Below are 25612 nucleotides of genomic sequence, written 5' to 3'. Positions count from 1 at the left end.
CAAACAGCACATCCGGTGTGGTCGACGGGTCCTCTAAGAGTTTGGGGCGCGCGGACCGGAGTACCTTGCGTGCAGTTATGTCGGCGTCGGTAGTGTCTGTCATTTCGCGGTTCTTAGAAGAGTACTTGAGCTCCACTCCGCAGCGTCTGAAGTTGCTGGACGCGTACCTGCTGTATATACTGCTGACCGGGGCGCTGCAGTTCGGTTACTGTCTCCTCGTGGGGACCTTCCCCTTCAACTCTTTTCTCTCGGGCTTCATCTCTTGTGTGGGGAGTTTCATCCTAGCGGGTAATGGTTCTATAAGTGATCATAATAGTAATGTGTTACTTTGGTGTGCTGCTTTTGTTTTCATAGTACTCTATATCAGACCACCGCCCCCTTGAAGTTATGAGAAGAGCCTGCATTGCCCTTTTTTTTGTGAATGGGGAAATTGAGGCTCAGAAAGCTTAGATTATATGCCTGATACCGAACGGCTGCGTAGGAGTTGGACTTAAATGTCTAAAGAAACCACCTTCGTGCTGCTACTCCACCTGGTGATCCACTTCACTTAATATTGGTCCGGGGAAAACCCTATTCCAACTTTAACTTAGGTTTAACACAACTCTAAAATTAGTAGACTTTTCAAATGAAAAACCCAACCTTGAATCATCTCTGTCATCTTGGCCTAATCACTACCAATCTCCGGTGAAACGTTTCAATGAAAGTGCAAAGAATATAAATACTGGTGCTTTTCTTGTTGAATCATCCTTTACTTGATTTTGCCTTTTAGCTGCTACTACTTTTTTTCTTGTTGAGGAAGCTGTTAGTTCACTGTCCTGAACCCAATTTTTGTTCACATAATTCTATTTTAGCTTTATTTTTCCTTTTGATTCCAGGATTTGGTAACCTTGTAGACGCTATATTTAGCGAGAAGTGTCTCCATCAATTTTTGTTAAAATCTGACTTTTCTTGCCCAACGGGGATTCAGTGAATACTGAAAACAGGCGTGGTATCACTGGTATCACTGGTATCACCTGCTACTTTGACTTTGAAAACATGCCAGCATTCATGGTTTCTTTTCAGTGTGATCATCAGTCAGGTCATCAGTTGTATTTTCAGTCCAATATGAGGCATTATGGTAAAAGCTTTGGGGATACATCAGGCACATGTTCTTTATCCTTAAAGAGTTTATGGTCTAGTTGGGGTACAAACAAAATACAGCATTGGAATTGTCTGGAGGCCTGGCACAGTGGCTCATGCCTGTAATCCCAGTACTTTGGGAGGCCGAGGTAGGCAGATCACTTGAGGTCAGGAGTTCAAGACCAGCCTGGCCAACATGGTGAAACCCCATCTCTACTGGAAGTACATAAATTAGCCAGGCATGGTGGCACACGCCTGTAATCCCAGCTACTCGGGAGGCTGAGGCAGAACCGCTTGAACCCGGGAGGTGGAGGTTGTAGTGAGCCGAGATCGTGCCATTGCACTTCAGCTTGGGTGAGAGTGAGACTCAGCCTCAAAAAAAAAACAAAAAAACAAAAACAAAGTCTGGAGACAGTGGTGCTGTGCTTAAAGTTACAGACCTATAGAATGCTTTTTGTACATTTACATTGTTAGTTCTGACACACCAGAGATACTTCTTAGAATTTAAAACAGGCCTGAGGATCTAATGACTTGTGTACTAAAGTTGCAGATTAGCCTTTTGATTGGATATTTAGTTACCATCTTTGACTTTTGTCCTAGATGACCAAGACCTGGTTGTCTGTGGTGGCATCCTTGCCTTCAGGATGTGTTAACCATGATCCGACCAGATGCACTACCTTCTTTGCTCTAAGTATTCACCACCACCCACCCAACACCCTTTGCCACAGTACTAAATGTTTTTATTAGCCAGCCCGGAGAAGGAACCTTGATGAGAACTTCTGATTAATTTTGTTTGATGTTTTTGTTTCCAGGTCTGGAAGAGTAGGAGCAAGGCAGGGTCTGAAAGCTGATTTTAAAAAAGATGCCTTCTCCATGTGGAAGTCACCCTGCCTTTATAAGCCTCTAGGGTTTAGAATGATTTTTCATGGATGCGTTGAAGAATGTGGTTTGCTGAAGAGTGGGCATGGACTAGAGTTACAGATTATTAGTGTAATAAAGCCAGAAGGTTTTTTGAGCAAATGACTTTCACTTATGCCAAGGCCTGTTTTTGAGCCTGTTGTGGCTGAAATTGAATTGGCAGACTGGACTGCCTTTCTCCTCTCCAATGGGTACTAGGTGGCTTGTGATGGAAGAAAAACCTAGTAAAAGGGCATATTAATAATGGGGCTAATAAGGGGGATTAGGATTTCCAGATCTATTAGATAACAGGTAATAGAGCTAGAGAAATGAAAGCAACTTCAGGAAAAGAAGGGATTCATGATAATTCTTAATTGCCACAGAAGGGTATGATTTACCCTTCTTTTGACAGCATTGACTTTCCTAAATCCTGCCTCTTCTGCTATTTGTTAGCCTAGATTGTCAACTGGAGGCTGGTTTTAATGGGAAATTTGGATGCTTATCCTTTGTTTTGATTGTTGGCAAAGGTAGCCTTGTTCCTTTTTATGGTGCTGGGGTTTCTAACTTTCCTGTGGAGTTTCCTGTTGCAAGAGAATGGAGGAGTCCAGTGAGCTGGGAGAGAGGGAAATGTAGGATATACTGTTGAAGGATTAGGTAGTGCTGGGTGCTAGATGTTTGAATGCCAGGCCAAGGAATTTGGACTTTTTTTTTTTTTTTTTTTGAGATGGAGTTTTGCTCTTTTTTCCCAGGCTGGAGTGCAATGGCGTGATCTCGATTCACTGCAACCTCTGTCTCCCAGGTTTAAGCAATTCTCTTGCCTCAGCCTCCCAAGTAGCTGGGATTACAGGCATGCGCCACCATGCCTGGCTAATTTTGTATTTTTAGTAGAGACGGAGTTTCTCCATGTTGGTCAGGCTGGTCTCAAACTCCTGACCTCAGGTGATCCACCTGCCTCTGCCTCCCAAAGTGCTGGGATTACAGGCGTGAGCCACTGCGCCCGGCCAGGAATTTGGACTTTATCCTGTAGGTAATAGTAAAGCTTCTGAGGATGCTTTTTTTTTTTTTTTTTTGTGAGATGGAGTCTCGCTCTGTCCCCCAGGCTAGAGTGCGGTGGCGCCATCTCGGCTCACTGCAAGCTCCGCCTCCTGGGTTCACGCCATTCTCCTGCCTCAGCCTCCTGAGTAGCTGGGACTACAGGCGCCCGCCACCACACCCAGCTAAGTTTTTGTATTTTTAGTAGAGACAGGGTTTCATCGTGTTAGCCAGGATGGTCTTGATCTCCAGACCTCGTGATTTGCCCGCCTCAGCCTCCCAAAGTGCGGGGATTACAGGCATGAGCCACTGCGGGCGGCTCTGAGGATGCTTTTTTAAAGAAAGGAAAAGATTTAAAATTGGTGTTAGCATGTAGGATGAATTGGAGGGAAATGTTCTTTAATCTTCCCTATTTTTTTTTTTTTTGGGCAGTCTATTCTCTTCTATTCCCTCTGCATGTGTTAGTTTAGCATATGCTCTTTGGAAATTGACCAGTACATTTTAAACCAATTCAGAACGCTACCAAACCTTTAAAAAACCTGTTGTTATTGGGCCTAATGGTATGAAAATGGTCTGTTTTATTCTATTCCCTCCTAGCTGAGAGACTTACCCATGGTTTCAAGAAGGAACCAGAGGTAGAAAGTAGCCATTGAGAGATCTTTTTTTTGTTTTGTTTTTTGGATTATCAGAGTATAATATATTGGCTTTAAAAGGACCTCAGAGGTAGAATATTTTTCCTATTTCAGAGAGATTTCAAACATCCTCAGTAGCTGTTTATCTTGTAGTTAGATATCTCTAGAAGAGGACATCTGTCCCTTTTTTAGAGTTATATTCCAGTGTTGGCAACCCTTTAGTTTCCTTTTTTGCCCAACTGAAAGCTGTGCTCATTTAAAGTGCTATTTAGGAGGGATAAGTAGAAAACATTAAGACAGTCCTCAAAATAAGTCTTTGGTCTTGAAACAAGTTTTAAGTCATTTCCCAACTTTCATCTGTTCTGTTCTCTAATCTATATGAGGTAATTTTGTCTTAAAAAATAGTTTTGTTTTTCCTAGTTTACAAATTCAAAACCAGTTTGAATCTGTAAGGCAAGGAGGCCTAGTCCAGAGTTTTCTGTCTCATGGGAGCTATTGGACTGTTGTGGACTAGGGTCCAGCATTTCTTTTGGAATTATCCATCAGATCTGTGGATCCTAATATTATCTCCCATAACTGTTATCCAAGAGATTAGAAGTTTGTCACCCATGTGCCTGATAGTCTTGTTTCTAAATATCTTTCATATCATTGCTACTTTTTCATCCTCTGTTTTAGCCTCTCAATATCTCTTATGAAGACTACTGTAATCCTCCTTACTGGCCTTCCGGCCTCTGGTTTCCAGTCCATCTTCTACTGTGTTTGCAGGCTTGATTTGACTTGCAAATCTGATTGTGTCACTCCCATGTACAATTTGTGTTTCCCAAAGTAAAATTAAGAATGTTTTTTTTGACATACAGGCTCTTTCATGATCTGGCTTCCTCGCTGTTTGCAGCTTCATCTCTTGCCTCTGCCTCCTCTATACTCTGCTCCAACAGTATTGAGCTACTTGTCATTCTCTGAATACTCTCATGTGTCAAAGTATTTGCCTTTGCTTGACTGCCTTCAAAATTCCTTCACTTTTTAGACTTCTCAGCTCAAGTGCAATTTCTTTTTTTTTGTTACTGTTTTTAAAGAGAACAAGGTCTTGCTATGTTGCCCAGGCTGGCCTCAAACTCCTTGGCTCAAGCAGTCCTGCCTCAGCCTCCTGAGTAGCTAGGACTATAAGCACACACCACTATGCCTGGCTTATTGCCCTTTGGAACCCTTCCCTGACTCTCCTGCAGATTGAGGTCTTTCCTCTGTATTCCTTTTTCACCTTGTATGTGTGTGTGAGAGAGATATGGCAGTGTGCTGTATCTGGGTGCCTGCCTTCTCTCTGGAAGGTGAGCCCTCGAGGGCAGGGGCTGTCTTCTCATCTCTCCATCCTCAGTGCTGAACACTGTATATATTAAATGGTGAGCAGGCCTATAGTCATGTCAGGAATACTGAGCAATGATATGCTAGGTTCTCTGCCAAGGTGCTGGGAATTCAACTGTGAAGCACAGAGACGTGGCTTCTACTCTCACAGAGTTTGTAATTAGTGGGAAATACACACAAGTAAATATGGATATGGTACTGATGGAGAATTATTGGTGAGAATGGGAACACGATGTGCACCCAACCCTGCCTAGTGGTCCTGCAATAATATTTCTCTTATGTATTCGCCTTCCTAAAGTAGGCTTCATAAATCACTCTATTTTTCCTCTTTTCCTTCATTCTTAGTAGGTGATCTTGCTTTTATTTTTTCACTAAAAAAATAGAAGTAGATAAGAATTTCTTCTCTTTTCACCACTGAATCATAACAGATCACCTACTTTTATACCCATACTCTCTGACTTCCCATGATGGATGATGTGTCTCTTTCCTGTGAAAGCTCCGCTTGTGCAGAGGATCCAGTCTTCCCTTGCTCACTCAGGGACTCCGCTTCTGCAATTATTCCTCCGTTCTGTGTCATTAATTTCTGTTTCTGTCCTGGATCATTCCCATCATACAAACATGTTCTAATATTGTCTATTTTAAAAAAATCCATTTGACCACAGATAATCTTCTAGCTACCATCCCATTTCCTTTCCATCATTACAGAATTTCTTGAAAGAATAATTAATGTTCCTACTTCCTCCCTTAACTATTCATTCCTTAACCCACGCTTGGTATTGGGCCGTCCTCACTACTTCACTGAAACTACTCTTGCCATGTTGCAACGTTAGCATTTAATGTAGGTATCGGCTTCTGTGTAAAAGGAAAGTTTCTTCTTGAATACAACACTCTCCTGCTCGTTCTGTCTCACCTCGCTGCTTTTTCCTTTCTGCTGTTTTGTGCTGGGCGCTTCTCTGACTGAGAGCATGGTTGTAGATACCTTCACTTTGTATTTTTTTTTAAATAGATAAATAACACCTGTATACCTACAACTACTCCTTTATATTTTTAGTTTTGAACTGTCCCCTGAATTCCAAATTAGTAAATGCAGTTGCCAACTTGATGTCTTCACTTGATGTCTGATATGTACCTTGAACTTAACATGTCCAAGATCAAACCTGCTCATCCAGCCATCTGCCTCTTCACCAGTTAGTATGTGGTGTCAATGTTGGTTGTGGGTTTTTTTTTTTTTTTGAGACATAGTCTCACTCTGTCACCCAGGCTGGAGTGCCGTGGCACAATCTCGGCTCACTGCAACCTCCATCTCCCGGGTTTAAGCGATTCTCCTGCCTCAGCCTCCTAAGTAGCTGGGATTACAGGCACGCTCCACCATGCCCAGCTAATTTTTGTATTTTTAGTAGAGATGAGGTTTTGTCATGTTGGCCAGGCTGGTCATGAACTCCTGACCTCAGGTGATTCACCTGCCTCGGCCTCCCAAAGTGCTGGGATTACAGGCATGAGCCACCATGCCTGGCCGGTTGTGTTTTTAAATGAAGAAATTTAAGTTTCCCGCATCCCTTGATTTCTCTTATCTCCTGCATCTGTTTCATCCGCAAGCTCTCTGTCTTCTCCAAAATATAGCCTGTATGTCTTTATTTCTGTCCATTTTTACTACCATTCCCCTGAGCTCTTTGGGTCCTAAGTAATTCTTCTGCTTCTTTTTATTTTTATTTTTATTTTTTATTTTTTTGAGATGGAATCTCGCTGTGTCGCCCTGGCTGGAGTGCAGTGGCGCGATTTCGGCTCACTGCAAGCTCCGCCTCCCAGGTTCACGCCATTTTCCTGCCTCAGCCTCCCAAGTAGCTGGGACTACAGGCGCCCGCCACAACGACCGGCTAATTTTTTTTTTGTGTTTTTTAGTGGAGACGGGTTTCACCATGTTAGCCAGGATGGTCTCAATCTCCTGACCTCGTGATCCCCGCCCGCCTCGGCTTCCCAAAGTGCTGGGATTACAGGTGTGAGCCACCGCGCCTGGCCTATTTTTATTTTTATTTTTTTGAGACGGAGTCTCACTCTGTCGCCAGGCTGCAGTGCAGTGGCGTGATCTCAGCTCACTGCAACCTCCGCCCTCGGAGTTCAAGCGATTCTCCTGCCTCAGCCTCCTGAGTAGCTGGGATTCCAGGGGGCTGCCACTGCACCCGGCTAATTTTTTGTATTTTTTTTTTTTTTAGTAGAGACGGGGTTTCACCTTCCTGACCAGGCTGGTGTTGAATTCCTGACCTCGTGATCCACCCATCTCGGCCTCCCAAAGTGCTGGGATTACAGGCGTGAGCCGCCACCCCAGGCCTTCTGCTTCTTTTTAACCTTGCAAACCATTATACTCTTATAACTGAATCCATACTCTTTTCTGAGACTTACTATTCCTCTCAGGATTTGGCTCTTGTCCCCTTCCCCTTGATCACTATAGTCTTGTTGGTCTGTCCTTGATTTTTTTTTTTTTTTTTTTGAGATGGAGTTTCGCTCTTGTTGCCCAGGCTGGAGTGCAATGGCACGATCTCGGCTCACTGCAACTTCCGCCTCCTGGGTTCAAGCGATTCTTCTCTCAGCCTCCCGAGTAGCGGGGATTACAGGCATGCACCACCAAGCCCGGCTAATTTTTTGTATTTTTAGTAGAGACAGGGTTTCTCCATGTTGGTCAGGCTGGTCTCGAACTCCCGACCTCAGGTGATCCACCCTCCTCGGCCTCCCAAAGTGCTGAGATTACAGGTGTGAGCCACCATGCCTGGCATCTGTCCTTGTGTTTATAACATGTCATGATTGTTCTTACTGTCTAGAATGCTCTGCCCCCAAATTTTTACATGGTTGGTTCCTTATCTTTCAAATATTGGTTTTAAATAGCAAGCTCTTAAAGAGACCTTCTGTTATGATTGAATTTAAGAAAAGCTTCCCAGTCACTCTTTATTACCCTGTTTTATTTTCTTCATAGTACATATCTCTCTCCAGTAGTTCCTGGTTTATTTGTTAACTTATTGATTATATGTTTTTCTCCATAGGAGTATAAGTTCCTTGAGAGCCAGACTGTTTTGTTCTGTGCCATATTCCTAGCACCTGAAATGATGCTTGTCATGTAGTAGGTGTTTAGTAAATATTTTATGGAATAAATGGACATTTAAGGGGATAGAGTAAATCAGAATTGCTAAAATGGAACAGACTGCTTGAAGAAGTAGTAAATTTCCATCTTTGGAAGTGCCCAGGGAGAGACTGAAGGATCATTTGTAGTGGAGCATTTTGAACAGGCTTTTTTTTTTTTTTTTTTTGCCTTTTTTGTTTCCAATACATCTGAGAGATGTGATATCCTTATCAGTAACACAGGCTCTGGAAAGTTGATAATTCTCCATCTGGAGGTGGCTTACCAGATTCTGTAAGTGGTGAGTATACTTTGGAAAGCTTCCCACGTGATTAGTACAGCCTCCCCAAGCATGGCCACTCCCTACCACCTCTTGGGCATTGTATGCATCAAATGGGGTGTTGGTGTTTATGACCTCTGAGGTCCTTTCCAACTTTGTGGGACTCTGATTCATATACTTTCATTGAAATAATCTGGTTGCCGTGATCACGATAATGATAACATCAATTTAAAACCTTATCCACCTTCATGGATAATTTTTCTTTTTTTCTCTCATATTTCCTCAAAACTCAACACCATGTTCTCTACCCCAATGACCACTATTAATAGTTTTCTATTTCTTCAGTTTTTTTCTAGATTCTAACTGAAATGAGAAGATAATTATGCATATCATTATATGTAAATAAAATATTTTACTTTTTTTTTTTAGATGGTCTTGCTTTGTCTCCCAGGCTAGAGTGCAGTGGTATGACTGGCTCACTGCAGCCTGCAACCTCTACTTCCTGGGCTCAAGCAATCTTCCCATCTCAGCCTCCCAAGTAGCTGGGGCCATAGGTGTGTGCTATCACATATGGCTAATTAAAACATTTTTTTTTGTAGAGATGGGGGTCTCCCTCCCTATCTTTCCCAGGCTGGTCTCAAGCTCTTGGGCTCAAGCGATCCTCCCACCTTGGTTTCACAACATGTTGGGGTTACAGTTGTGAGCCACCATGACCTGGCCAAATGAAATTAGGAATGGGCTGGGTGTGGGGGCTCATGTCTGTAATCCCTACCCTTAGGCAAACAGAGGCGGGAAGATTGCTGGGCAACATAGGGAGACCTTGTCTTTACCAAAAACAAACAAACAAAAAAATTAGCTAGGCATGGTGGTACATGACTGTCGTCTCAGCTACTCAGGGCTGAGGTGGGAGGATTGTTTGAGCCCAGGAGGTCGAAGCTGCAGAGAGCCATGATTGCACCACTGCGCTCCAGCCTGGGCGATGGAGTGAGACCCTGTCTCAAAAAAAAAAAAGAATTGGCTTTTTTTCACTTAGTAACTCTTAGATACGTTTGCTGTCAATGTACAGAGAATTTACCTTATTCTTTTGAATAATTGCATGGGGTTTCATTGCATGTCAGTTGTATAGTTTAATTCCCTTGATGTTTAGACTTTTAATTTTTTTTTCAACTTTACAAACATAACTTTCAGAATGTCTTTGTTCTGTAAGATAAATTCCTTCGTCAAAAGGTAAAATCATTTTAAATATTAATGGATATTGCTAGTTGCTCTCTCAAATGGACGAATGAATCTGTACTTTCTACAGCAGGGGTTTACTTGGTTACCCTTGCTTCAGTCATTGTCTTTAATATTTTTAAGGGTCTGGATACCTGAAAGGATCAATGGTGCTTCCATGGTGTTTACATGTTTAAGCATAATGAAAACTGTTGTCATGGTGACAGGCTCTGGAGAACTAGTCTGATAGTTTTCTGGCCTTTGGATTAGATTTGTTTGTTGCTTTTTCTTAGTTAATGATGGGATGATGCTAGCCTGAAGCAAGTTTAGGTTTTCTTAAGCAGTGTAATAATTTATCACAGGCATAAAGATACTTTGGAAGAGTGTATTCCTTGAACTACCTGGTTTTTTTTTTGTCATTGGTGACTGTAAGAATCTTCAAGGGCATAGAGTATGGCAGTGGAGAGTTCTCATGAATTATATCTCTTAGGTCTTCTGCCTTTTTTGAGACAAATAAGCAGCTGCTAGAACTTCGAGATCAAAGATAGTTTATCGACAACTGTGAGGTTCTCAAGAATGAGCGTACTATCTTTATAAACTCTGCTACTCATTAAATGAATATTCTATTAGAAAATAATTCACATTTTTATAACTTTTTATCATTCAGCCCGGACCCTTTGTGGTTGCCTCAAGTGCATCCCCATCTAGGTATAATTAGAAACCTTTAAATCAGCAGATAAGAGAGCTTTGTGGGTTTTTTGGTTATATTTTTTTTCTCTGAGAAAGCCTCTAGGTTTCAATGTAACTCTGAGACGTCATATTTTTTTTTCCTTTAACAGAGTGCAAAATTTAATTGTAAAACAATTGTAAATTTTTAAATTTACCTGTCTAACCACTATTCAGATCAAGATGCAGGACATTATCAGCACCATAGAAGCCTCCTTGCATCTTCCCAGTTATCCTCTCCCTGTGAAAGATAAAAACCACTATCTTACCATAGATTGGTTTTACCAAGTTTTAAGCTTTTTGTACATGGAATCATATAGCATAAACTTTTTTGTTTTGTTTTGTTTTGAGACGGAGTCTCTCTTGCCCAGGCTGGAGTGCAGTGGCACAATCTCGGCTCACTGCAACCTCCACCTCCTGAGTTTAAGCAAATTCTCCTGCCTCAGCCTCCTGAATAGCTGGGATTACAGGTGTGTGCCACCACATCCAGCTAATTTCTGTAGTTTTTATTAGAGATGGGGTTTCACCATGTTGGCCAGGCTGGTCTTGAATTCCTGACCTTAGGTGATCCACCCACCTTGGCCTCCCAAAGCGCGGGGATTACAGGAGTGAGCCACCGTGCCTGGCCCTTGTTTTATTTAAAAAAATTTTTTTTTTTTAGATGGAGTTTCGCTCTTGTTGCCCAGGCTGGAGTGCAATGGCACGATCTTGGCTCACTGAAACCTCCACCTCCCGAGTTCAAGCGATTCTCCTGCCTCATTGCCTCAGCCTCCCAAGCAGCTGGGATCACAGGCATGCGCCACCATGCCCGGCTAATTTTGTATTTTTATTAGAGAAGGGGTTTCTCCATGTTGGCCAGGCTAGTCTCGAACTCCTGACCTCAGGTGATCTGCCTGGTTCAGCCTCCCAAAGTGCTGGGATTGCAGGTGTGAACCCCTGTGCCTGGCCGAGATCCTGCTTTCACTTCTTTTGGATATGTACCCAGAAGTGGAATTGCTGGATTATATGATATGGCAATTCTGTTTTTAATTTTTTTGAGGAAACGCCATACTGTTTTTCACAGTGGCTACCCCATTTAATTTTCCCACTCATTAGTGCACAAGGGTTTCAGTTTCTCTCCACTCTTGCCAACTCTTGTTTTTTTGATACTAGACATCCTAATAGATGTGAGGTGATATCTCACTGTAATTTTGATTTGTATTGCCCTAGTGATTAGTGATGTTGAGCATCTTTTCATATGCTTGTTGGCCATTCCTATATCTTCTTTGGGGAAATGTCTATTCAAGTCCTTTGCCCATTTTAAAATCTGGTTATTATTTTGTTGTTAATTGCATTGTAGGGGTACTTTAATATATTCCGATATTAACCCTTTATCAGATATGTGATTTGCAAATATTTTTCCCCATTCCGTAGGTTGCCTTTTCACTATTGTGCCCTTTATTGTACCTTTATCTTGCACAGAAGTTTTAAACTTTGATATAGTCCAATTTATCTATTTTTACTTTTGTTGACTGTCCAATATCCATATCATTGCTAAATCCAATGCCATAAAACTTTTGCTCTGTTTTATTCTAAGAGATTTTTAGTTTTTGGTCTTTATCTGTTTCACATTTAGGTCTTTGATCCATTTCGAGTTAATTTTTGTAGTATATGGTATAAGGTAAGGGTCCAACTTGTTTTCCCAGCATCATTGGTTGAGAAGACTATTTCCCCATTGAGTGGTTTTGTCACTTTGGTTGAAAATCATTTGATTTTGTAGACAAGGGTTTTTGTGCATTTCTTAAAAAACAAAGTAATTAAATTGATTCATTTTTAACTGTAGTAAATGTATTTTTAAAATAAACTTATAATGGAAAACCTGAATCATTATCCATAAATAGAAGGTCACACTAAAAATACCATGGAGCTGGGCAGACGTGTTCAGCCGTGCCTGTGGTCCCAGCTGCTCAGGAGGCTGAGGTGGGAGGATCGCTTGGGTTCCAGTCCAGCCTGGGCAGCATAACCAGACCCTGTCTCCTGCCGAGTTCTCAGTGGCTCTGTGTGGCTGCATCCCAGAATATTCCTCATCTAATTGAGGGGGTGCATTTGTTCCCCCAACATATACACTTAAGCTCTGCCCTGTGGTCTCTGTGTGGGAGCTGGGTTTTTCTGTCTTTGGCTTCCTCTGGGTACCTGCTGGGTTCCAGCTGGTTTGGCCAGCCAGTGTGTATTTTTAAAGTTTTGTCCGGGCATGGTGGCTCACGCCTGTAATCCCAGCACTTTGGGAAGCCGAGGCAGGTGGATCACAAGGTCAGTAGTTCGAGACCAGCCTGGTCAGCATGGTGAAACCCCGTCTCTACTAAAAATACAAAAAATTAGCTGGGCATGGTGGCGCACGCCTGTAGTCCCAGCTACTTGGGAGACTGAGGCAGGAGAATTGCTTGAACCCGGCAGGTGGAGATTGCAGTGAGCCGAGATCATGCCACTGCATTCCAGCCTGGGTGACAGAACAAGACTCTGTCCCCGACTCCCCGGAAAATAAAGTTTTGATTGTGTTGCCCAACTTGTGCAATTCATCTGTTTTTGTGTATAGCAGTTCTTTTTCATTGCAGTATAATATTCTATTGTTTGCATATGCCATAATTTATCCATTTTACTGTTGATAGACATTAGATTGTTTCCAGTTTGGGGCTACCTGGGTATCATTTCTGTGTATGCCCTTTGATGTATGTATACATTTATTTCTGTTAGAATTGTTGGGTCCTCAGGTATGTCTGTGTTCATTAGCAGTCATATTTATTTTATACTTCTATATAATCATTTTTTTGTGTTTTGCTTCTTGTGCAGTTTGCCTGAGAATACAGATCAACCCACAGAACAAAGCGGACTTCCAAGGCATCTCCCCAGAGCGAGCCTTTGCTGATTTTCTCTTTGCCAGCACCATCCTGCACCTTGTTGTCATGAACTTTGTTGGCTGAATCATTCCCATTTACTTAATTGAGGAGTAGGAGACTAAAAGAATGTAAGTGATGATCATAGTCCTTGTCCTATAATGTTGATTTTAGGAAGAGAAATTGGATGGGACTGGTTTTGATCATGGTTGGCCAGGCTCCCATACTGCTATTGACATTTGCAGAATTTTCCACTGGTCTGCAAAGTATGCATTAATATCATAATTCATCAGTGCTACCACTCTTGGTCATTGCCTTGTCTTACAGTTCTTCAAATCATTAAGATAACAGAAAATTAATGTTTGTAGCTAGTACAATAATTTCTATACCAATAACTCCATGAAAATAACTCGGAGATTTTGGAAGAGACATAAATGGTAGGTTTTGCCTTTAGATTTGTTAGTTAATTTTTTTCTGATTTTGATCTCAGATGACTTTAAATGCTGGACCATTGTTTTCATAGCACTTAAATTTGGTAGCATCCAGTGTATGTTGAATGAGTGACTGGGCATTTGCTAATATGTGCCTTAAAGTAGAAATAAATGGGGAAATTGGGTTAACTTGGGAGAAGACTTTAAAATATAAGATGGGATGCTGCTTGGTTCATTTGCCATTTTCCCTTTTTTAGCAGTAGAGTTCTTTCTCCCTTCTCTCAAACAAACTCTTAAAAAAGAATCTTGGTATATAAAGCAGAAGTAGAATTGGAGTTTTTTTTGATGGACAGAAATTGAAAAGCCTTCTCTGCTTGGCCTTCATCACGTATGGTATGCCTTCCCCCGCATCGCTCCCTCCCAAGCACAGTTCTAAAGCTTTAATAAATACATGTTTGTTTTCCATACCGTATGTCAACACTGTTACTTTATATATGAGACAACAGAGGCCTAGAACAATCCATTGGCCTTCCCTAGCCACATAGTTAAGTGTTTGCAGTGAAGTGCCCTAGTCTAGCGGTGTTCTTGGCCCCATACTCCTTCCGGTATCCCATGTAGCTTACTGATGAATGCATGCAATCTTTGCCTTTGCATTGCAAAATGTAATGTTCTGGGTAGTAGAGAAAAGAGAACCTTAGGAGATCTCATCCTATTTGGGGGAAGGATATCCTAGGACCAACCTCTTCCTGTCACCACTTGGAAAGCTGTCATTTTTATAGTGATCAGCAGAAATCTGGTACAAGAGTTAGAGCATCTATGTGCAAAGTGGATGCAATAATGTGACAGTGACTATACTTCGTTTTCTGACATGAATTAGTCATTTACTTACAATATGTTACATAAATCCTTTCCTTTGATACTGCCTCAAAAACAGTTCTGTTAGTTCAGGTAAGGTATCATTTTGGTAGTGGTAAGTTGACAGAGGTTTATTTCAGTGAAAAAGTTTTTTTTTGTTTTTTGAGACGGAGTCTAGCTCTGTTGCCCAGGCTGGGGTGCAGTGGCGCGATCTCGGCTCACTGCAGACTCTGCCTCCTGAATTCACGCCATTCTCCTGCCTCAGCCTCCCCAGTAGCTGGGACTACAGGCGCCCGCCACCACGCCTGGCTAATGTTTTGTATTTTTAGTAGAGACGGAGTTTCACTGTGTTAGGATGATCTCGATCTCCTGACCTCGTGATCTGCCCGCCTTGGCCTCCTGACAGTGAAAAACTTTTAAGAACCACTTTGTTCTGTTATTTTAATACAATTTAACTCCTTAGAGACCTGATTAAGACTTGAGTTGTCCTCTTCCTCCCTTCCTCCCTCCCCTTCTATGTGCCAGCCAATGTCTTCTTGTTGGGAATATAAACAATATTGTTGGCTGGGCATGGTGGTTCATGCCTATAATCCCAGCACGTTGGGAAGGCGAGGTGGGCGGATTGCTTGAGCTCAAGAATTTGAGACCAGCATGGGCAACATAGCAAGACCTTATCTCAATTAAAAAAAAAAACCCAAAAGTGTGGCTTCTGCCTTCAAGAGATGTACAGTCTAGTAGGGGAGAATACGTAAACATAACAGTTAAAATACAGCCCAGTTAGGGCCTCGCTATAGGTTTGAACAAAGTGCTGCGAAAATCCAGAGAAGAGAGCAGCTGTACCATCTGGGAGCAGGGACAGCAGATGAGTTATCTGACCAATGGATAACAGCTATTGCCAGTTACAATGAACTGTTACCAGTGGATAACCTTGAATGCAGGTAGACAACTGACCCACCAGCATTGACCTTCTCACGCTTGCAAATATGAGTAACCCTTGGGCTTCCTGATAGAGCCTTCTGGAAAGGTCACGTCTTCTGATTGCTTACTCTAGATTTCTGAAATTCTTTTTTTCTAGTTGAGTCATGGTGTGTACTTAGGAAGGGGACACAGCAAACATTTCAAGGATGTTTTCTAGGCTCAGGGAGATACCAAATCATGGAAAATTATTTCTGAAGGCTGTCATGATTGGAGGAGTACTCTACTGCAGAGAGCTTAGTATTTCAAAATTATGACAAAAGCAGAGACAAAAAAGCAGTCTCAGCAGAAACTGTATACTGCAGACCATATTAACAACCTAGGACCACCTGCTCAGCTGGGAATTATGGGCCCAAAGCATAGCAAAATCCTCAATCCCAGATTGCAGTGTTAAATCTTTCTGTGGAGAATATGTTCATAGAAAAATCCTTCTCTCTGGGGAATTGCCCAGATTGTTTTTCATAGAGATCCTTCATTTGACATATACTATACTGTCCTGCTCTCAGTTTTTAAAAATATACATTTATTTGTTCCTTTTATGTGCTTCTAACTCAGCTATATGTGCAGTGTGCCACAGCACTTCAAAAATAGTTCCAAGCAAATTCTCAATATTTATACCAGCTCAGAAGGTAGAACAAAACAGATTGAATGTCTTTATATTTTCCAACTAAGTTGAGAGTTTGATATTAAGAAAAAATCTGTAATATAGCTGATCTTACATGAATTTGGGGGTGACAAACTCTAAACTACTCTGAAAGGGGCAGACCAAAAGAAAATGGCATTGGGTTGAAAAAATAAGTAATTCAAGGGGAAGTAAGGAAGTTAACAGATAATGAGTGCTCAGTGTGTGCTATGCTTTAAGTACTTCTTGTTCTATATCATTTTATTTTCAGAATAATTTCACGAGGATAGGCTTGCTGTTTTCATTTACAGATGAGGAACTGAAGTTGAGAGAGCCTGGCTAGGATGGCTGAGCGCGGTGGCTTACGCCTGTAATCCCAGCACTTTGGGAGGCCGAGGCGGGTGGATCACCTGAGGTCAGGAGTTCGAGACTAGCCTGGCCAACATGGTGAAACCTCGTCTCTACTAAAAAGACAAAAATTAGCTGGGCATGGTGGCCGGTGCCTGTAATCCCAGCTACTCGGGAGGCTGAGGTGGGAGAATCGCTCGAACCCATGAGGCGGAGGTTGCAGTGAGCCCAAATTGCGCCATTGCACTCCAGCCTGGCAAGAATAAGACTCTGTTTTCTAAAGAAAAAAAAAAGAGTCCCTTGCTAGAAATCTTATAACTAATGTATCTATCCAGGTGATCAAGAAAGACTCAATATTTTTTATTTTTTAGACTGTACAAATGAAAATACAAAAGCAAAAATGCTCCCAGTGAGCTTCTGACCCCCAGAAATCCATGCACACCTGAAATGATGATCAGTTTTTGGTGTGTAGCTGGTGGCATATTTTTGAATGAATGCATGACAGAAGCTCAGTGGATTTCAGTATTTAAAAATGTGTATCCTTTAGTTTGTTTTTCTGTGTTTCTTTGTGAAATTTTTTTTTTTTTTTTTTTTTTTTTTTGAGACAGAATCTTACTCTCTTGCCCAGGCTAGAGTGCAGTGGTGCAGTCTTGGCTCACTGCAACCCTGCCTCCCGGGTTCAAGCAATTCTCCTGCCTCAGCCTCCCCGAGTAGCTGGGACTACAGGCACTTGCCCAGCTAGTTTTTGTATTTTTAGTAGAGATGGGGTTTCATTCACTCTGTTGGCCTTGCTGGTCTAAACTCCTGACCTCGTGATCCACTCGCCTTGGCCTCCCAAAGTGCTGGGATTACAGGCGTGAGCCACTGCACCTGTCCTGTGAAACTCTTTTTTTAAAAAAAATCTCAGTCCATCTCAAGTGTTCTGAAGGGTAATGTGGAAAAGAAGGACAGAACTGTATTGGATCACAGTTTGAGAATTAAAGTTCCTGATGAATTGGGCCCTGGATCAGAAGGAAGGGTGAACTGGGCCCAAAGGGACAAAACCTTGCTTGAAAATGTGCTAAACTCCCAGGGAGATAGTTGCCAAATGCCTTTGCTTTGTTAGCATTGTTTTGTTTTTATAATGGAGACCATTCTCCCACAAGTCTTAAAAAATTCAGTGTTTGATCCTAGCTGGAACAAGGGGGCTACAGGGTTGGGCAGAACATTTTAAACTCTGACTGGCAGCACTGTTTACAAACATGCAATTGTGTTGGCTTTTCGAATTCAGTTAAAGTATAGTAATCTAGAAAATTACCTCTGGAAGGGGATCTTGATGTTATTCTGTGGGCTTTGCTGCCACCTAGTGGATTGTGTGTTTCATGTGTTGAGAGACTACTACAAAACATAAGGAGTTGAGTTTGGGGGAAGAAGCTACTGATACCTGTGTTATAACACCTAATTTATTTCCAGTCATTGGGGGGCAGCAGAGGTCCAGGTGGGTTTAGATGCTGGGTTGGGGGTTGCTTTACATTCTGGCCAGAAGTGGGCAATGTCGAGTTAGGAACAAAAGGGCATAGAACCCTAAAGTGGCCCTAGATTTTGTTGTGTGGGGGAAGGCCAAGGCTGTGCACATAGACCCTCAGGTTTCCCGTTTGTTTTCTTTTTTTCACCTCCTCAGTTTGAGAGCTTCCTTTTTTGGTTTGTTCTACGTCTTTTATTCTCAATGGTGACCTCCCACTGGCAATAATCTTTAATTTTTTGTTGGCAGAGGGGCCCATTTAGTTTTTATTTCATTTTCTCTTTGATATTTCCACCTTATATTGAATTAGGTCCTGCTACCAAGATAAGCTCTCTCAAAGGGAATTGTCCTAAATTTGTAGGAAATCTTCTGAGGTAGTCACATCATAACTTTTTTCAACTCATTTTTCTCTGTTTAGAAGGTGAGATTAATTATATATTTTTTTATGTGCTGGGGTCTTGCTACGTTGCCCAAGCTGGGAACTCCCTGGGGTCAAGTGATCCTCCTGCCTGAGGCTCCTGTGTAGCTGGACCTACAGGTGTGTCACAGTGCCTGGCTCTGAGATTAGTTCTTTACCTTTCATTCTTAAAACTTTGAATCTACTTATTTTATTTGCTAAAAAGTGCTAATTGATGACTCTACTTTTTTATTGAACTCTATTTTATATTTGGTCTATTTAAGTCTACCAAAGAAAAAAAGAATATAGAAATAGATTTATATTTATGAATTTCATTGCTGCCCTAACTCACTGCCTTATTTTCTCCATCCTCCCAGCTTGGATGGACTCCTATTCCAAGACATTCCCACCCCTCAGGTTGCATAGGAGCCTCTTCTCCGGGCCCTTAGTCTACTGCATTCCTCCAATGCTGCACTTATCACATTGTTATGAAACCATTCACTTTCTTCTCTCTCCCACTGGACTCCATTGTGAACAGTAACAGTGTGTGTTTGTTGAATGAGTGTATGAATGAATAAACCTTTTTTTTTTTGAGATGGAGTCTCGCTTTGTTGCCCAGGCTGTAGTGCAGTGGCGTGATCTCGGCTCACTGCGACCTTTGCCTCCTGGGTTCAAGCAATTCTCCTGCCTCAGCCTCCCGAGTAGCTGGGACTACAAGTGTGTGCTCCTGTACACCTGGCTAATTTTTGTATTTTTAGGAGAGATGTGGTTTCACCATGTTAGCCAGTATGGTCTCGATCTTTTGACTTTGTGATCTGCCTGCCTTAGCCTCCCAAAGTGCTGGAATTACAGGCATGAGCCACTGTGCCCGGCCAAATAAACAATTTTTAACTGCAAGAAAAAGTTATGTTATTAAGTTACTTGGATGCTAAAACATGGAAAGTGCTACAAAAGAAAAAAAGCCAAGGCAAAGATTCATAGGAGAGGCTGTGGGGTGGGGAAGAGCATGAGACAAGAAGTCAGAGGAGGGGCTGGTGCGGTGGCTGAGGTCTGTAATCCCAGCACTTGGGGAGGCCAAGGTGGGAGGATCGCTTGAGCCCAGGAGTTTGAGACCAGCACGGGTGATATAGCAAGACCTTGTCTCTACCAAAAATCAAAAGAATTAGAGGGGCGTGGTGGCGTGTGCCTGTGGTCCCAGCTACTCAGAAGGCTGAGGTGGAAGGATTGCTTGAGCGTGGGAGGTCAAGGCTGCAGTGAACTGTGATCATGCCACTTGCACTCCAGCCTGAGTGGCGGAGTGAGACCCTGTCTCAAACAAACAAACAAACAAAAAATCAGAAGAGTTCTATTGTAGGCTTTGCTCTGTTAACTAGTTGAATGGCCTGGATGTTCATCACAGTCTCTTGCCACTGTTAATGCCTCTCGGCATAATTCTTGCTGGTTCTTTTGTGTTTGAGGAGGATTGTACTGTTTTTGCGGATCCTCAATTGGGCTCTGCTTTCTGTTTTCTCCTTAATTGTTGCTTTTTATTCATATTTTCAGATTCCCGTTATCCATTTATAGGAGGTAGAAAGTTAAATGTGATTATGACAAGAGGCACATATTTGTATGAAGCCTTTTACAAAAATAAACATTCGTAAAATGTCTTATAGTTCCCACGTTAACAGGCTTGTAGGATTCACATACATTCCACATACACTTTTACATACATCAGCTCATGTGATCCTTCCTTCCTACCCAGTGATGTGGAGATAGACAAATAGTAGTATTCCTGTTTTACACTTGAGGTAATTACACCTTGGTGAAACTTCAGTTGATGTATTCAGGCCCTGGAACTAATAAGTGACTGAGGGGGAACTGGGTAACAGACATTTGGACTCTAAACCTTTATATTCCTTCCTGTTATGTTTAGGACTTTCAGATGATGGCTTTATATATATGTCATGTTAGAGGGTTTTCATTAAAAATATTAAACTTGCTTTTCTTTTTAAGAAATTTTTGTTTATTTTAAATTTTCATCAGTGCCATCATCAGACTGGATGCTTTTTGTTTTTAAATGGGAAAAATTTGGCAGAGATTGATAGGAAAGGATGAAGGCTGGCTATCTCAAATGTTTCTGCATAGTTGGCCATACTTAATATGGTTCAGGAGAAATGGAGGAGAATGCAGGTCAGGAGACCTGACTTTGGCTAGGGATGGTGATCCTGGACCAGCATTGTCCAATAGAGCTTTCTGCAGTGGGGAAACATTCAGGGTCTGCACCACCCATTATGGTAACCACTAGCCACATGTGGTTATTGAACATTTGAAATGTGGCTAACAGACTGAAGAATTGAATTTTTAATTTAACTTTGACTAAGTTTAGTCACCTGTGTCTACTGGCTGTGGTGTTGGGCAGCACAGCTCTGGACAGATTTGTCAACACTATCAGGTTACAGTTTTCTCATCTCTGTAATGAAAGGATTAAAGAAGCTGATCTCTAAAGCTCCTTTCGTTTTTTAGAAATATACAGTCTGCGCCTTCTAAAACTGGTGATTCAAATTGAGCTGTAAACCTAGAATTTCTGCAGAATGGTCTTTGATTCACATTATTTCTAATTTCAGTTTTAATTGGGTGACTAGAATCCAGGAGAGATGAATTTGAAGGAAAATCAGTATTTGAACATATCTGGCCAGTGCTAGTGTCTGAATAGAGATATTGCTGGAGAAGAATACAGATTCCAAATAGAAATGACCCTGGCTGGCATTATCTTTTCTATCTCTACAGAGTCATTTTTAACAGTTCTTTGTGTTATGCCTTGCTTTCTTTTAAGATGATTAGAACAAACTGATTAAATGGCACTGTCTTTTCTGCCCAGGTGAAATAGACCGAAGTCATGCTAACTTTTCTCAGTAGGTGTCTTCCATTTTGCATGTCTTGATATCAGGGGAGGAGATTTTATTAGTCAGTTTCCTGAAACCTTTATGCCCTGGTTAACAGTTGAAACCATTCTTCTTAGCTGTTGAATAGTCAATTGTGTGAGCTAACATTTCAAAGAATCCTAGAACCTCTGCTTTTAGAATAGTGTCTGGTAAATAGATCTGCTTTAAAAGAGGGGAGGCAGATCTTTGTAAATAGGATTTTCTGAAAACCACTATAAAAGAGACTTACTCTCATGAGTCAATTTTTGCCTTTCACGTGGACTGGCCTCAGCATCTTAGATCTAAATGTTTTAATATAATAAAATCTTGAAACTTTGATTTTGTACTAAACTAGGATTTCTTTTATATTTCTAAAAGTGTCAAGGCTTTGTTCACTGAAAATGGCATTATGCTCTAGTCCTCTCTCACCTTGGCCATTAGAACTGCAATGTAGCCAGGCATGGTGGCCTGTGATCCCAGCACTTTGGGAGGCTACGGGGAGTGGATCACCTGAGGTCAGGAGTTCGAGACCAGCCTGACCAACATGGTGAAATCCCATCTCTACTAAAAATGCAAAAATTAGCTGGGTGTGGTGGCGCACGCCTGTAATCCCACCTACTCAGCAGGCTGAAGCAGGAGAATTGCCTGAACCCGGGAGGCGGAGGTTGCGGTGAGCCGAGATCATGCCATTGCACACCAGCCTGGACAACAAGCACAAAACTCTGTCTTGAAAAAAAAAAAAAAAAGCTGTGATGTTATATTGGTTTATAGTCTATTGCCAGAGAATTTGTTTTAAGCAATTTGATGGAATGAATAGGTGAGTTTGAATAGGTCTGTTTGGTTTTGTTTGGCACTATGAACACCTTTTGCTTCCTGTTACTGCCCTTTCTTTTATACATTTCTTATAATACCACTGATTCAGGAATGTTCTGCAATTATGTAGCATTTCTGTAAATACCATTGTTAGTGAAATAAAAGCATTCTGGCTGAAAGTCCAAAATCTCTCCTTTAAGCTCTGATGCCAGAATCTCCAGGTTACTTACTTGACCCAATATACCAAATAAGGTAGTGCCCTTTTTTCCTCCTGGGGCAGCCCGGTTCTTCTGAAAGGTAGTATTTCCCAGCCTCTTTTGAGTCATGGTACACATAGGAGATTGCAGTATTTTTATGGCACACTGGGAAAATCAGTTGCTTATAGCTGGAGACATTGGAGCCCCTAGGGCCAGAGGTCACTATCCAACCAGACCCGTGCTGGAGTCCAGTAGCTGGGAGGCTGTGCTTTGAGGGACTAAAGGAAGCCTGTGTCTTGTGGTGAGGGTTCCACTTCACAAGTTACAGATCTCAGTTCCATTTGGCTCTAGCAGCAATGTAGCCACTTCTGTTGGGGTTACTCTTTCTTCACCTTTTTCTTGCCAAAAATAAACTTATCTTTAAATGAAAACTAAATTATTTCTTATATTTTGGTCCTTTGTTATAGCTGAGATTGGGAATTTTTCTTTCTTTCTTGAATCCTTACTTCCCTACCCTGCCTCCCCGCCAATGGAAATCTGTGCTTTATAAGCATTTTAGATTCCGGAAAGCTCTTTAGGTTAAACTACAACCCTCTCACCTCAAAGAATTTGTGGGCCAGGGAAGTCAGAGTGACTTATGTGAAGTCACGCGGCTAATTAATGGTAGAGCTGGAGTTAGAACACATGTCTCCCAGTTCCTAGTTGGTTTTGCCTTGGTGTGCTTGAAATTCAGTTTTGAACATTAATTTTTCTGGATACTACTGCCATAAAATGTTCTGTGAAAAATACTTGCTTCTTTCTGGTTTTTCTCGCCTGGTTTAAATATTGTCCTGAGTGTGGGAACCCCATAACTGTCTTGTGGGTTAGAATTTAGATGGAAGGATTTGGGGCCCTGTCTCTAGTATCATAAGACATTTAACCTTGCTGCTTTTTTCTTCTAGGTTCACTCTTTGAATTTCCTGGATAAGAGTTCTGGAGATGGCAGCTTGTTGGACACGTGGATTTTCTTCAGATTTGCCCTTACTGCTAGCTCTGCTTTTTATGCAGGAGAAAAGCCCAGAGTTCACTCTGTGTCAGAACAACTTTGTAACAAACATTTATTAATCCAACCTCTGCCTTTCATTAAATGTAACCTTTTGCCTTCCAAATTAAAGAACTCCATGCCACTCCTCCATATGCCTCTGGCTCTGTTTTTATTCTTTACTGGTATCAGAATCCTTTTTTTCTCTTCAGTCCTCTGTGCTGAACTCTTTATGAGTTGGTAACTTACAGCTGTGAACCTGCCTCCTTGTTTTCATTAAGTGTATTTGAAGTTAATGGCAAAAGGCAGTGCTGACAACCCTGGGAAATGGCAGTCCTTTGTCTTCTTCCTGGAGCAGGTAATCCTTTACTAATCCTTCGATTGTTACAGGTGCTTCCACTCTTATGACAGTGCATTCCTGGAACTGCATCATTAAGCACTTTGCTAGAAATTGAACTAAGTATGTGCTTCCACATTTACATCTGTTTCAACATGTTTTAGTGGTAAAAGTGAAATATGTTTCTCTTAGGCAATGTAGACAGAGTGAAAAATGGGGGTTATGTATGTGTTGACTTATAAGATACAATATTCTCCAAAGCACCTTCACAAATATTCTCTCATTTTATTCTTGCAATTATCTTAGGGGTTCCTGTCCTCATTAGTTAGGTGAGGAAATTGAAACTCAGATTTGTGACTTGCTTAAAATCAGAGTTCATGACAAAGCTTGGGTGGAACGTAGGTCTGCTGGCTGAAGTCTGGGCATATCGATGTGTGTCATGCTCGCAGCCCTGTTTTCATCTTGGGTGCTGTTGGGTTGCTATATATGGGGCGGAAGCTATGTTGAGAATGCCACTACTTAAATCTAGCCAGCTACCGAGAATGATGAGTTTCGAGCTTCACCTTGGCTGCACATTAGCATGACTTGGGTAATGCAAAAAGAAAACCCCAACGTCCAGGCCACACCCCACACCAATTAAGTAAAAATCTCTTGGGGTGGCTTCTGTAGTTTGTAAAGCTACCCAGGTGATTCCAGGGCACAGCAAATTGGAGAAACACTGCTCTGGATTCTTGCTACTCAAAATGTAGTCATTGACTACCAGTATTGGCATCGCCTGGGAGCACAGGCCTCACCCCAAACCTACAGAAGCAAAATCTTCATTTTAACAAGGTCCTCAGGTGATTTATGTGCACAATAAGATTTGAGAAGCCCTCATCTAGAGCAGTGGTTCTCAAATTTTGGCGTGTCTCAAGGTTACCTAGGAACTTGGTGAAAAGCTTGGGCCTGTATGTTCCTTATTAGCTCTCTGCCTAACCGATAACACACTGAGTCAGGAGTCTGCAAGCTTTTCCTTAAACAAATGGGCATGGCTATATTCCACTATCACTTTATTTATGAAAATTGGCTGTGGCTATGTGGGTCATGGTTTGCCATTCTTAAGTGATACTAGTTCACCGAGATTATGATTGAGCAGTTTAATCTGCACTTTTCTTTTTTTTTTTTTTTTTTGTGAGAGGGAGTTTTGCTCTTGTTACCCAGGCTGGAGTGCAATGGTGCGATCTTGGCTCACTGCAACCTCCGCCTCCTGGGTTCAAGCGATTCTCCCACCCCAGCCTCCCAAGTAGCTGGGATTATAGGCGCACACCAACATGCCCAGCTAATTTTTGTATTTTTAATAGAGACAGGGTTTCTCCATGTTGGTCAGGCTGGTCTCAAACTCCTGACCTCAGGTGATCTGCCCACCTCAGCCTCTCAAAGTGCTGGGATTATAGGCGTGAGCCACTGTGCCTGGCCTAATCTGTTTTAAAACTTACATACAGATGTCACAGACCTTATCAGGAGGCTTCTGGATAATTTTTAGTCTAGAGAAATTGGAATTTTGAATAAGAAAAGCATCTGGACTTTGAGACACAGGTTGAAAACTGGGAATAATAGTAATTTTGTGAAGGAAGACATTGTAATTGCAGAGTCTTTAATACATAGGTTTTGTTTAATTTTTCATAATGATCTTGAGATACATGGGACAGGTATTAAATTCCCATTTACCAGGTCAGCTATTGTCTCAGAGGTTGTGATTTACCCAAGCCAGTTACCATCAACAGGAAACATTCTTCTTTGGTGTGTCCTTTCAGTATTTGCTTCGGGGCTAAAACCTACAGACTGCTTTCGGAGTGTTGGGATTATATTTAGTTAAAGGCTTATTATAGGTAACTCTTGTTTTTATGCTTCTGTTGATTTGCTTTATGGTTCTCAATTTGACATGTACTGAAGAATTAGCTGTGGACCTGTGAGTAGCCGCTGCTCTCCAGCCTGGGCAACAATAT

At 41.8% G+C, this 25612-nt stretch overlaps 1 protein-coding gene across 1 annotated transcript; it reads left to right on the top strand.

The window, feature by feature from the left end:
- On the top strand, window positions 1-23441 carry DAD1 (defender against cell death 1). Its single transcript, NM_001132071.1, is given in 3 exon segments — window positions 1-288; window positions 13187-13361; window positions 23211-23441. Coding segments are annotated over 2 exon segments (342 nt in total). The 5' UTR covers window positions 1-77; the 3' UTR covers window positions 13318-13361; window positions 23211-23441.
- Window positions 23442-25612: the final 2171 nt, after the last annotated feature.

The sequence above is a fragment of the Pongo abelii genome, chromosome 15 (assembly GCF_028885655.2).
Source record: "Pongo abelii isolate AG06213 chromosome 15, NHGRI_mPonAbe1-v2.0_pri, whole genome shotgun sequence".
Taxonomy (NCBI): domain Eukaryota; kingdom Metazoa; phylum Chordata; class Mammalia; order Primates; family Hominidae; genus Pongo; species Pongo abelii.
The sequence above is the reverse complement of the archived record's forward strand: the minus strand, read 5'-3'. Positions and strand labels throughout refer to the sequence as shown.